The 14,031-nt window shown below is 47.8% G+C and overlaps 1 protein-coding gene across 1 annotated transcript in view; it reads left to right on the top strand.

The window, feature by feature from the left end:
* The window catches only part of FOXK1 (forkhead box K1), an 87,715-nt gene that overhangs the window by 34,780 nt on the left and 38,904 nt on the right, over nt 1-14,031 (top strand). Inside the window, exon 2 of the mRNA XM_080981056.1 lies at nt 11,461-11,658. Coding sequence (XP_080837182.1) covers nt 11,461-11,658 — 198 coding nt within the window. The remainder of the gene's footprint in view (nt 1-11,460; nt 11,659-14,031) is intronic.

Here is a 14,031-nt window from a genome sequence, read left to right as displayed (position 1 = left end):
GTTTAACAGGTTCAGCTTTTGTAGCTGGAGTCAGTCCGCACTCCACTCTCCCAGGCCAGATGGGAAAGGGCCGGCAAGGCAGGGCACAGGTCTTCCAGGGCTCACAACCAAGATGGTCTCATTTAAAACAACACAGGTAAAAATTAAAAACAGTTTAAAAGCAGCTGCAGTCCTTGTGCAGCCTGTAAGGCCCCGTCCCAAGCCCAGTGGAAAGAGGCAAGGGCAGGGTCCTTCAGGCCCTCAGCAGGCAATAATAAGTTGTTGTTGTTGTTGTTAGACCGCCAACTCCCATGAATTGCAGCCATCCCAATGCCACAAGCTAGGATCCATGGGAGTTGTGGTCTGAGACATCTGGACGGCACAACAGGTTGTTGAAGTCCGGATTGAATACCCCACGGTTTGATTCTGCAAGGCTTGACTATTTATTTTCATCTGTTTGTTGCATTGCCATCCCACCTTTTTCCTTCACGGATCTCAAGGTGGCGTACGTGCCCCCCCCATTTGATCCTACAACAACCCTGTGAGGTAGGTCAGGCTGAGAGACGGCGACTGTTCCCCCAGGTCGCCCGGTGAGCTTTGTGACCGAGTATGGGAATTTGAACCCGTCTCCCAGGTCGTAGTCGGACACGCTTAACTGCTACGCCTTCCAGATCCCTGGGTGTCTTCTGGCCATGGTCACACAAAAAGGCCCCTCGCAGCGAAACAGTACATTGTCACATTAATGATTTTGCAGAATTCTGCATCCCAGTGGCTTTTCTGTATTTGCAGCCAAGCGTTTAAGCCTAAATGATCTGCTAGCAGACTTTGATCTTTCCAGGCTGTTTTTCTCCCGATTCCCCTGGACGCGTAATGTTGACATGCTTTGAGCAGCTTTTTGTACGTTTTTGCGGTGCGGGAAACGATTCTCTCGCGTTTGTTTCCTGACTCCCCATGCTGCCTGAAACCAGCTGGCGAAATGTTGACTTTCTCCAGCTTCCAACAATGACACCAACAGAACGTGAAGGCAAGGTTTATTGTACCCAGTGTTTGCAAAGCCGTGTGTCCACATGCAGATATCTACTGTGCTCTACCTTTGCAGGCAAAAAACAGGCATGCCCACTCCCAAATGATGATGATATAGTATACCCCACCCATCCGGCTGGGTTTCCCCAGCCACTCTGGGCAGCTTCCAACAGGAGATTAAAAATACATTAAAACATCAGTCATTAAAAATCTTCCCTAAACAGGTCTCCCTTCAGGTGTCTTCTAAAAGTCAGATAGTTGTTTATTTCCTTGATGGGAGGGCGTTCCACAGGGTGGGTGCCACCACCAAGAAGGCCCTCTGCCTGGTTCCCTGTAACTTTCCTTCTCACAGTGAGAGAACTGCCAGAAGGCCCTTGGAGCTGGACCTCAGTGTCCGGGCCAAAAGATGGGGGTGGAGACGGTCTAGCAGGGGTTGGGCATTGCACATATGCCCTGACTGCCTCCTGCCAGGGATATTGCTAAGCTGAGAGGCAGCACCAGGCCCCCAGGATCACCCAGGGAGCTTCATGGCCAAGTTGGAATTTGAACCCTGGTCTCTTCCAGGTCCTACAGGGCCTCTTGCAAGTCTGAGGTGGTGTTCAGGGCACATAACGCTTGCCGTGTCTCCTCCTCTCCTGTGCTTACAATTTTTGGCCACACATAAGAGTGGGCAGACTGTCTTGCCAGAGTGGTGCATGCTCTAGTTATCTCTCGCTTGGACTACTGCCATGCGCTCTATGTAGGGCTACCTTTGAAGGGGACCTGGAAACTTCAATTAATCCAGAATTCGGCAGCTAGACTGGTGACTGGGAGTGGCTGCCAAGACCATATAACTCCGGTCCTGAAAGACCTACATTGGCTCCCAGTACGTTTCCGAGCACAATTCAAAGTGTTGGTGCTGACCTTGAAAGCTCTAAACGGCCTCAGCCCAGTAGACCTGAAGGAGCATCTCCACCTCCATCGTTCTGCCCAGACACTGAGGTCCAGCTCCAAGGGCCTTCTGGCAGTTCCCTCCCTGCAAGATGTGAGGTTACAGGGAACCAGGCAAAGGGCCTTCTTGGTGGTGATGCCCGCCCTGTGGAACACCCTCTCATCAGATGTCAAGGAAATAAACAACTATCTGACATTTAGGAGACATCTGAAGGCAGTCCTGTTTAGGGAAGTTTTTAATGTTTGATGTTTTATTGTGTTTTTAATGTTCTGTTGGAACATCATCATCGTTATTATTATTATTACTATTACTATTACTATTATTGGCAGCGCCCTCGTGGGTGCACCCAGTATTCAAGGCCCAGCTTTGCGCGGTGCAGGCAATTCCTGAGTGTGCATTATGCTCGCAGCTTTGTGAATCTGGAGACAACATCCGGTTTCTCCCTGTTGAGTCCCGGACAGGATTCAGGATGAAAAAGCAACCAGCTCATCCGCAAAGAATTGCGCAACACGGTGCTTCCTAGAACAGCCTTGGCGCCAGGATAGCACCCTGCCCCTGGAGCTCTTGCAGTCTGAATTTGGAGCAATTTGACTAGCAAATATGAAGCAGAAACAAATGCATATATTCCGGCTTTGTTTGGATGGAGGAAGGAGTTGCCTCAGGGCTTTGCGTGCACACAAAAAAGGCCGATTTATTCAGGAGGGATTCAGAGGGAGATTGTGCCAAGGAGCTATTTTAATACGTCAAATCCTAGCTAACAAGCAGGAGTCCTGCTTAGCTGAATCCTTCGCACGTGTTGCCTGACCGCCGGCACCATTGTCGTGTTTGGCCACAAGAGCTTCCTTTGAGCTTTGCTATTTTTGGTCCTTTTGGGGACTTGGCAGAGAGGATCCTGCCAGCCTGAGTGCTTTCTAGGCTTAGCATCGCTCCAAGAGCCCAAATGTATTTTTGCCAAATGGAGCAAAAATGTTTTAACTGGAATGCAAAAGAGGGGAGGGGGGAGCAAGCAAACGGCTTTGCACTTTGCTGTGGGGAGGGGTTTTGGGGGTCCCCCTCCTTCCCCTTCAGGCTTAGACGAGACTTGGGTGTCATGTGCTGTTATCAAGGCCACAGACATCTTAAAAAGCAGATACATCACCTTGCTGACAAAGGTCCGTACAGTTAAAGCTCTGGTTTTCCCAGTAGTGATGCATGGAAGTGAGAGCTGGACCATAAAGAAGGCTGATCGCCGAAGAATTGATGCTTTTGAATTCTGGTGCTGGAGGAGACTCTTGAGAGTCCCATGGACTGCAAGAAGATCCAACCTCTCCATTCGTAAGGAAATCATCCCCGAGTGCTCACTGAGAGGACAGATCGTGAAGCTGAGGCTCCAATACTTTGGCCACCTCATGAGAAGAGAAGACTCCCTGGAAAAGACCCTGATGTTGGGAAAGATGGAGGGCACAAGAAGAAGGGGACGACGGAGGACGAGATGGGTGGACAGTGTTCTCAAAGCTACCAGCATGAGTTTGACCAAACTGCGGGAGGCAGTGGAAGACAGGAGTGCCTGGTGTGCTCTGGTCCAGGGGGGTCACAAAGAGTCGGACACGACTAAACAACAACAAGGCCGGCCCTGATCTGTTTGCTGGAGGCATGGAACATGCACAGCTCGCTTCCTGTAATATTAAAACTCAGCATGATCAATGACAGAAGCAAATCAGTGAGGTGGGATTTGGGGAACCTCACTCTGCTGCATATCTCAATCTTCTGGAGGCTGGGGGTAATGATGGGATCTTCAGGTTCCCCCCCCCCTTTGAAATCAGCATCAAGCTCCTAGTGGTTGCCTAACTGCTAACACCAAATAGGCCAGGACAGTCATACCTCTCGGTTCTTGAACGTAATTCGTTCCGGAAGTTCATCCGACTCCCGAAAACGTTCGAAAACCAAGGCACGGCTCCCGATTGGCTGCAGGAGCTTCCTGCTCTCAATCAGAAGCCGCTTTGGATGTTCGATGTTCCGAAAAACAATAGCAAACCAGAAATCTCACTTCCGGGTTTGCAGCGTTCAGGAGCCAAAACGTACGAGTACCAAGGCGTTCTGGAACCAAGGTACGACTGTAAAAGGAATTTGTACCTTTTGCTTCTTTGGTGTATTGATTGATTGATTTAAAAGCATTTATATACCATTTAATATTTCAAGGATCTTTCAGCAGGAACAAACCCAATATTTATTTTCTTAGATTAATGTTCCACCTGGTTTTTTTTTGGGGGGGGGGGTTTGAGGTAAAATGATAGTCCCACTCACGAGTAGACTAATGGAAATGGGTGGATTTAAGTCGGTTGCAGTATCCATCAGTTCTGTATCCATGTGGACCTGCTGTCCAGGCTGTGTTTTAAAAAATGGTTTTTAATGGGGGCAGCAGTAGAGTCTCTGTCAAAAGTCATGGGGCGCATTTGCACATGTTTTTGTGGGTTTGCGTTGTCTCAGGATGCGATTGAACGTGCAAGCAACCTTTCCAGGATTATTATTATTATTATTATTATTATTATTATTATTAATTTATTTATTTATACCTTGCCCATCTGGCTGGGATGCCTGGTTTGCCCTGGTCCTCACTCTGCAAAATAAGGTGGATCTTGAGAAGGATGCATTTCCTACAGTCTGCTCCCTAATTTCACCATGGGGTTTAATTAAACTGCCCCACAGCAACCTCCCCCCCCCGCCCCCCCCCCGGTCTTAAAGTGCTTTATTTTATTTTTTTTAATTATAGATTTTCTTGTTTTACAGAAGTAAGTGTAATGCCTCGTATTTTTTCCATGTAACATTTTTACAAATCTGTTTCATTTGTTGAGACATTAGGGGGAGAAGAAAGAAAAAGGGGGGGGGAGAGGTGGAGGGAGGGAAGATGGGGGGGGTCGGGTGGCGATGTTTCTATTATGCTTAATGTATGTAGGGTTTGGTGTCATCATTGCTTGCGCTGTTCACTTGTGTTCCTTTGGTGGTGAGAGAGGTTGGGGTTGGCCAAGGTGTGGTTGTTTGTTTGTGATTGGCTGTGGTGATCTTTGTTTTCCTGTGTGAGTGGGGTGGGTGTTTTGGATCAGGTTAGCCATATTGATTTGTATGCTTCACAACAACCTTGCACCAAAATAGGGAGTCACTAACGTACTAAACCAGGAAGCATTTTCCGCTGAGAGATTCCGCAGGGGTCATTTTTGGACCTGCCAATGTTTCAACAACAGCTTCATGGATGGTTTGGCTGTGAAGGAACAGACTGATTCTTATCATGGGAATTATATTACCTAAGGTCCCAGGCCGAGGTGCAACAATGGAAGACGTCAGTGATATTAAAAATATTTACGAGGAACGGTTGAGGGACATTTAGTCTGGAGAAGAGAAGATGGAGGTGATCTTCAAATATCTGAAGGGCTGCTGGGTGGAAGATGGGGCTGGTAGTTGCTTCTCCAGAGGCTGGGACTCAACCCAAGAGATTCCAGTTGCAAGAAAAGAGATTCCAAATTTAAGAGAATTTTGGGACACTGTATATAGTGGTACCTCGGGTTACATATGCTTCAGGTTACAGACTCTGCTAACCCAAAAATATTACCTCGGGTTAAGAACTTTGCTTCAGAAATCGTGTTCCAGCGGCGCAGCAGCAGGAGGCCCCATTAGCTAAAGTGGTGCTTCAGGGTAAGAACAGTTTCAGGTTAAGAACGGACGTCCGGAACGAATTAAGTACTTAACCCAAGGTGCCACTGTAATTATAATAATTTATTATTTATGCCCCACCCATCTGGCTGGGTTTCCCCAGCCACTCTGGGTGGCTTCCAACAGAATATTAAAATAGAATGCAGTGGTACCTCGGGTTAAGTACTTAATTCGTTCCTGAGGTGCGTTCTTAACCTGAAACTGTTCTTAACCTGAAGCACCACTTTAGCTAATGGGCCTCCTGCTGCTGCTGCGTGATTTTTGTTCTCATCCTGGAGCAAGGTTCTTAACCCGAGGTACTATTTCTGGGTTAGCGGAGACTGTAACCTGAAGCGTATGTAACCCAAGGTACCACTGTAGTCTATTAAACATTAAAAGCTTCCCTAAAGAGGGCTGCCTTCAGATGTCTTCTAAAAGTCTGGTAGTTGCTGTTCTCTTTGTCATCTGGTGGGAGGGCGTTCCACAGGGCGGGCGCCACCACCGAGAAGGCCCTCTGCCTGCTTCCCTGTAGCTTTGCTTCTCGCAGGGAGGGAACTGCCAGAAGGCTCTCGGCACTGGACTTCAGTAAAGCAACTTGCACAGGAGATTGCGTGGGATAAACCCGAGTGGAGGGGGGGGGTGCCCTGCTAAGTGAACGCCCAGAGACGGTTAGCAAAAGGGCGCAGCCATTTGTAGAAAGAAAGAAAAAAACCAATGTGAGCCCAGCCAGGATTATTGTGTCAAGAGAACAACCTTCCAAACTGGCCTCTGGATCTTTCGAGCGTGTAAACAAGCTCCGATAGTGCAAATATTTTCAGGGATTGAGCAATGCAAGACGTCTCCAGAATTTACAGTTCCGCGGTGATTTATGGAAGCCTTCCTATTTATACGGCCTTGTTTACAGCGCCTATCGCCCGGCGAACTGTGAAAAGGTGTTCTTTTAAAAAAGAAAGCCTGAGGCGGAGGAGAGGCCCCAAGTCTTATTTCTCCCTCTGTTGATTTGTTTGCAGTCTGCTTATTCTTTTCCCACAGCCGTACACTTCTCTTAATTTTTTTTTTTTTTTAATCTGGTATTTCTCCCGTCTTCTCTGATCTCTAGCTTTCAAACGCTGCTATTCTTTTTCTTTACAGCCTCGTGTTATTCATGCATTCTTGGCAGCTGCTGTTGAATTTCGGATGTTTTACAGAAGGGATTCACAAAGGAATCCTTTTTTTTTTTCTTCTGCTATTCTCCTTTACTATTGTTATAAGGAACAGGGTTTGTTTGTTTGTTTGTTTGTTTGTTTGTCTGTTTGTTCGTTTCCCCCCTCCACTGCAGCAGTTGAAAACGAATGACGTTTTTTGGGTGAACATGCATTCTTTTGAAATTAAGGGGGAAGGACAGCAAAGTAATTGCATTTTAAAAAAATAATTTTAAAAATTCCATTAGCCTCAAATGTTTATTATGGCGCTCTTCAAGTTTTAGGCGTGTATTAATCTTCTGTGAGCTTTTAAATTTTGGATGTTGAGGGTAGAGTGGTCTTTTTGATCGGCCCGGACCCTGCAATCTTCATCTGAGGACCTTCTTTGGGTGCCTGCCCCACAAGAGGTGTGGAGGGTGGCAACATGAGAACGGGGCCTTTTCTGCAGTGGCTCTCCATTTGTGGAACAACCCCATTAAGGAAATGGGGCAGATTGCTCAGAGTTGTTGAGCTTTTGGAGGGTGGATTGCTGACAATGATTCGCCTGTCTGCCGCTGCCAATTGCACGCCTTGCCGAAGCCACCAATCGTCTGCCCGCCAGCAGCCGCCAATTGCCACAGCCAATCGCCAGCAGGCCTTGCCGCAGCCACCAATCTCCCCCCCCATCACTGCTGACAATCTCCTGCTCGCCGCTGTCACCAGTTACCCGTCCCCCCTCTGCACTATCTGTGTATAAGATGACCCCCCCCCAATTTTTTTAAAAAATTATTTTTTAAAAAAACATACATTGTCTTATGCACGGAAAAATACAGTAACTTATTTTTTGAATTTATATGCTGCACTTCCTCTTGAAGGAGCCCACGGTGGCAGAGTTGAGTGGGCGTGCATGTTCGAGAGTTTTAATTTGGTTTTTCCCCATTTGCAAACATTATTCTTAACTGCCAGAATGAGAGTGCTTCCCGGAAAACAATGGTGAGCCTGAGAAACGGGAGTTGTGCTCTTGGCACTTCCACTCACGACGGCGACTGCTGCTCCTTCCACCCCGGAGCATCTCTCTGAGCTGGAATTGTGATCTCACATCCCTTTAAGAGGCTGCTGTTAAGAGAGACGTAGAGAGGTAGCTGTAACCTTGGCAATGCGCTGCCAGCCGTCTTGGCGGTGAGAAAAATGCGCCCGCCGAAAATTGACTTGTATGCTACAATGTCCATCATAACGGCCCGTCCTTATAGCACGTATGAGGTCTGTGTGGCCGGTTGCCATCGGACATAACTGCTGGCTGGGAGAATGTCCGCCGAAATGGTGTAGCCTTCCCTGGAGCAAAAAGCAGGTGGAGTGTTTTGGTTTTTTGGGGAATGCAGGTTATGCGAGGATTTCACAGAGCGGTGATGTATTGATCCCAAGGTGCCTGGTGGAGGCTGCGAAAACTCGCTGAGCTCGTTCCTGCTTTGCTGCTGGAAAAAGCCGAGAAAAAGGTTCAAGTGAGTGCAGGGTTCTTTAGCTTCTTCCCAACTGCAGAGGCAAACCTGGGCTGCTTGCTGATGGTGTGGAACAAACAGCTCCATTGTCGCTTGTCATATTGTGAGGCAGTCCAGCGCAAAAATGTGGCGGGGGGGGGACTTATTTTATCACACAAAGCAATGGCTGAGTTTTTACAGGCTCAGAACCTTAGGCTGCGACGACACTCAGCACGGACGATAAAGCTTTCGCGTTCTTGGAAGGAGGCTGCGGAGCGAATAAAAAGCTTAGAAACGGTGAGCGGCAATTCAGCAAAAGCTTGTAGGTCAAACTCGGCTGCGGCGTGTTGAGCTGCTCCCATTTTTGCAGGGGTTGCCCCCGGGAGCCCGGCCTTCTCATTCCCCCAGCCATATGAGTGGCGCTAACAGCATCCTGACCGTGAGTCCGAAAGCCCCCTGCAAATTTGCTGCGGAGGGCAAGGGAGCTCGCCGCAGAAGGATAGATGGAGAGCAGCCAGGCAATGACTGAGGAAGTTTATTTTCCATTTCATGGGCCTTTTCCTTGACGTGATTTTGGGGCACGATAAAACTCTTGCCACACTCAGCTCCCGAGCTGCTGAGCAAGCTTCTTCGAGACAAATTGGGGAGCCGGGGTTCATTTTGCAGAACGATGGCTATGCACTGGGGTCAGAGGTGAATGGTTCCTCTACTAATTGCTGTGCCACGCTGGGTGGAGGGTGTGCCTACTGGCAATTCCTTGCTTGTGAGAGCGGGTGGAGCTCCTCTGGCTATTCCACCGCTGTATGGAGAACAGTGGTACCTTGGTTCTCAAACTTAATCCATTCTGGAAGTCCGTTCCAAAACCAAAGCGTTCCAAAACCAAGGTGTGCTTTCCCAGAGAAAGTAATGCAAAACAGATTAATCCATTCCAGACTTTAAGAAACAACCCCTAAAACAGCAATTTAACATCGGTTTTAAAAAAGGTAAAAGGCCCCCTGACCATTAGGTCCAGTCGTGGCCGACTCTGGGGTTGCGGCGCTCATCTCGCTTTATTGGCCGAGGGAGCCGGCGTACAGCTTCTGGGTCATGTGGCCAGCATGACTAAGCCGCTTCTGGCGAACCAGAGCAGCGCACGGAAATACCGTTTACCTTCCCGCCGGAGCGGTACCTATCAGTCTACTTGCACTTTGTGCTTTTGAACTGCTAGGTTGGCAGGAGCAGGGACTGAGCAATGGGAGCTCACCCTGTCGTAGGGATTCGAACCACCGACCTTCTGATCAGCAAGTCCTAGGCTCTGTAGTTTAACCCACAGTGCCACCCGCGTCCCTAACATGGGTTTTACTATCTAACAAGACCATGGATCCATAAAATGAAATCAATAGACAGTGCACCACAGTCACACAGTCAAAATATCAGTAGCTGAACTGGGTTCCACACAGTCAGAGAAACAAACTAAATAGCAAAAACAGACAGACCTCAGCGTAACACTCAAAACAGAAGTGTGGCACTCAAATTGGAAGCGTAACACTCAAAACAGAGCACATTCGGCTTCCAAAAAACGTTTGCAAACCAGAACACTTACTTTTGGGTTAGCAGTGTTTGGGTTCCAAGTTGTTTGAGTACCAAGGCATTTGAGAACCAAGGTACTACTGTACAGAGGAGAAGATGCATCTGTGACTTTGGGACGGGTTGCTTTGGCCTGGCCGACCCACTGGGGGAACCCGGCACCAGTGACGCTCCGGCAGCGGTTTGCAAAGGGTGCACCTTTGCAGATGCGTTTTGGGGTCCTGACGTGCGAATGGAGCACATCTCATCGCTGCAGGGGGGCTGCTCAGCCCAGCCCAGGTGATCATGCAGAAGGCTTCCCTTGCAGTTGGGACCTTGCAGTCGACATGAGCAAAGCAACCTGCACAAGGCATGAGGAGGAAAACCCTTTTGTTTTGGTGTGTTTCATTAGGGCACGGGCCCTGGCTTGATGGTGGTGGTGGTGGGGTTATTGCGTTGTTTTTATTTTGACTATATATTTTGTGGTTTTATATTTTGATTTTATGCTGCAAACTGCCCTGAGACCTCAGGGTATAGGGCAGTATATAAATTTAATAAATTTATTACAGTGGACGTTTGGGTTGCGAACGTGATCCGTGCTGGAAGCACATTTGTAACCCGCAGCATTTGCGAACAGCAGCACTGCGTCTGCACACGTGCGGGTTGCGATTCGGTGCTTCTGTGCATGCGCAAAGCGTAATTTAGTGCTTCTGTGCATGCACAAGCGCTGAAACCTGGAAATAACCCATTCTGGTACTTCCGGGTTTGGCGCGGTGCACAACCCAAAATCGCGCAACCCGAAACGTCTGTAACCCGAGGTATGACTGTAATGATGATGATGATGATGATGATGATGATAGTGCCACCTTCTGCTTTGCTCGCAGGAGGTCCCAAATTTGTTCATCGGCACCTGCAGGTCGGGCTGGGAAAGACCCCCGCCTGAGCCCCTGGAGAGATGCTGTTTGTTGGCGTGATTATAGATTATAGGGTGGCACCAGTATTTGGAATTTCCCAGGCACGTTTTCCTACCGGCACGGGTCCAGCTGCAACTGCGTGGAGATTTCTGGGCGCCAGGTTTGCGCCCGCCGTTTAGAAACCCCTGACTTAGTCCATAGTTAATAACATTTCCGTTTTTCCACAGTGCGTGTTTCTCCTTGCGTACAAGTGAATTGTTGTAAGAGCGAGCGATGTACAAGCAATGTAGTTTAAATCGTAGAATCGGAGAAATATAGTGTTGGAAGGGATCCTGGGGGACATCTAGTCCAACCACCCTGAGATCTACGGGTATAGGGTGGTATACAAATTACAAAAATAAATACCCACTCACCCACCCCCTGGGTAAATAGGCATTCTGTTGTGGCGACCTTGATTTAAGTTGCCATTTGGCGCCCAGCTGATACATCTTGAGTTTCTAACACTGCCCTGGAAATGGTCCTAAACTACAACTCCCAAATCCCCTGACAGTTAGCCGTGCTGGCTGGCGCTAATGGGAGTTGTAGCCTCTGACAGCCCTCCTGCAACAGGGAGTTCCATAGTTTATGTGTTGTGTGCAGAAGGACTTTTCTGCGGGACTTAGAAAACCAGCCGTTTTGACTCTCTCCTCGCTGCGTGTCTCGAACCATTGGCCCTTAACGTTTTGCAGGCCGTTTGACCCTTTTTTCTCCCTCTCCTTCCTCTTCCCCAGGTGTACTATTCGATTTCCCAGCACAATCATCAAGATCCAGTTCACGTCGCTCTACCACAGAGAGGAGGCGAAGGAAGCAGCCTCGTCGCCTCCACTTCGGCCGCTCTACCCCCAGATATCGCCGCTTAAGATCCACATTCCGGAGCCGGACCTCCGAAGCCTGGTCAGCCCCCTGCCCTCTCCCACCGGCACGATCAGGTAAGGAGGAGCTTTGCTGTTCCGCACCAAATCGCCATTGCGGGACCAGTTTGAGGGCGCTTCCCCCCCAAAAGGAGCCCATCAGTCTATGCTCACGTGTTTGATGCGCAAAGCGAGAGAAAGGCCTGTCATTTTGGGGGGTCAGGGCAATGAAGAGGCGGCTAGCGCTGCAGAGACTTTAGGCAAGCAGTGCAAATGTGGCTCCTTTATTATTACAATGGTCCCTTGGTTCTCAAACTTTAATCCATTCCGGAAGTCGGTTCCAAAACCAAAGCGTTCCAAAACCAAGGCGCGCTTTCCCATAGAAGGTAATGCAAAACGAATTAATCATTCCAGACTTTAAGAAAACAACCCCTAAAATAGCAATTTAACATGAATTTTACTACCTAACGAGACCACTGATCCATAAAATGAAAGCAATATTCAATGTACTGTATTACAAAATAAATAAGACAGTATTGCAGATGATGAAAATGAAATTTATTATTTTTTCTTACCTGTACTGATGATAGTCATGGTTTGGAGGGGGGGCTTTTATCCATTTCCGCAGTCACACAATCAATCAATCAGTAGCTGAACTGGCTTCCACACAGTCACAAAAACAAATTAACTGAAAAAGCCTCAAAAACAAAATCGCAAATTAAAAAGCAAAAGCACCAAACTTAATCTGTTCCAGAAGTCCGTTTGACTACCGAAATGTTCGAAAACCAAGGTGCAGCTTCTGATTGGTGCAGGCACCCCGGAAACAATAACCGACAGCCACATCAGACGTTCAGCTTCCAAAAAACATTTGAAAACCGTATCACTTCCAGGTTTTCGGCGTTTGAGAACCAAGGCATTTGAGAACCAGGGTACCTCTGTATTTATTAATTCTACATGTCACCCTTCGTCAAAAGATCATGGGGCAGTTCACAGAATACAACACAAAAGTAAAATTTGCCTTGGCACGCCTTTTAGAGGACGTCACGCTGGGCCTTCTGTCCCCAAGTCCCCCCCCCCTTCGCCCAAATGGGGATACCATTGCAATGATGGCTAAAATTGCCCCTGATAACTCCAGCGATGGGGGGAAGCAGGTTTTGCCACCCCAAACTAAACGGGCTCTATCACGAAACACGGCCAAGTTACGCTTCTCCCGGCTCGTGCTAGAGCAGGGTTTCTCCACCCTGGTGTGGCAGGAGAGGATGGGAAATGTGGCAGGAATATTCGAGGACAATATTCAGTAATATATTTTGGGAATTGCTCCTTTGTAGCTGCATTGTTTCATACTTACTAGATTCCCCATGATCATATTAGAAAGTCTTCCATGTTCTAAACCAAGCACTGCTAGGAGCTGCTGCTTTTTGTGATTTCTTGTCTATTAAAAAATCAGTGTGGCACGAGCAAATTTTTGTTCTGCAAGTATGGCTCAGAGAAAAAAAAGTTTGAGAACCGCTATGTAACATTCAGAGCAAGACTGGCTCTCGTATAGAAGATGTCCCAGTTAAGTTAGGTTTGTTTCTTTGTGTCATAAAACATGTGCACTGCTTGTTTGTTTTAACAAAAAACCTCAAAGCAGTTTGCAAAAAGAGAAATGGAGAAAAAATGGCAACAATATCAAAGTGTACAAAAAGTTACAGTACCGAAACAAATTAAAATTTACACCAACTTTCTTCACAACGACTCCGTGGTTGTATGGAAACCAAGGCACCTGGTGGAGGCGGAAGAAGGGATTTGTTATGATGCATATTTTGTGAAACTCTGTGCCAATTGAGCAGCAAGCAAAGTATACATAACATTACCCTGTCTGCTTTGCTGGCACCTTGACGAAACCAAGTTGTTAATGGATTACTTTTATGTTTTGTTTCTAAACCGCTCCTTCTTTGCACAGGAGCGTGTTTTTGCTCTGAGTCCGCCCATGAAGAGCGCTATACATCAAATTCTGCTTTCTATCAAACTTTGCTTTCTAGCCATTTGCCCTGGTGTGGGGCTGGGTTTTCCAGGATTGCTAGGAAACGGGGGCTCCTCTGCTACTCAGTAGCCATGCCCAGTGGTGATTTTCAGACCGGGCAGTACAGTGGTACCTTGGTTTACAAACTTAATCCGTTCCGGAAGTCTGTTCTTAAACCAAAGCGTTCTTAAACCATTCCCATAGCAGCAGGGGACTCAATTTACACGTGGAACACACTCATCATTAAGCAGAACATGTTCTGCTTCCAAGGCAAAGTTCACAAACCAAAACACCTACTTCTGGGTTTGCAGCATTCCAAATCCAAATTGTTCATAAACTAAGCTGTTCTTAAACCAAGGTCCCACTGTATTTTGTGTCGCGGCACTGTGAGGACGCAGTGATACTGTTGGAACTGAGTTCCAGTCCTCGCAGAACCATGACTCTTG

The sequence above is a fragment of the Podarcis pityusensis genome, assembly GCF_964106645.2.
Source record: "Podarcis pityusensis genome assembly, chromosome: 14".
Lineage (NCBI taxonomy): Eukaryota > Metazoa > Chordata > Lepidosauria > Squamata > Lacertidae > Podarcis > Podarcis pityusensis.
The sequence above is the reverse complement of the archived record's forward strand: the minus strand, read 5'-3'. Positions and strand labels throughout refer to the sequence as shown.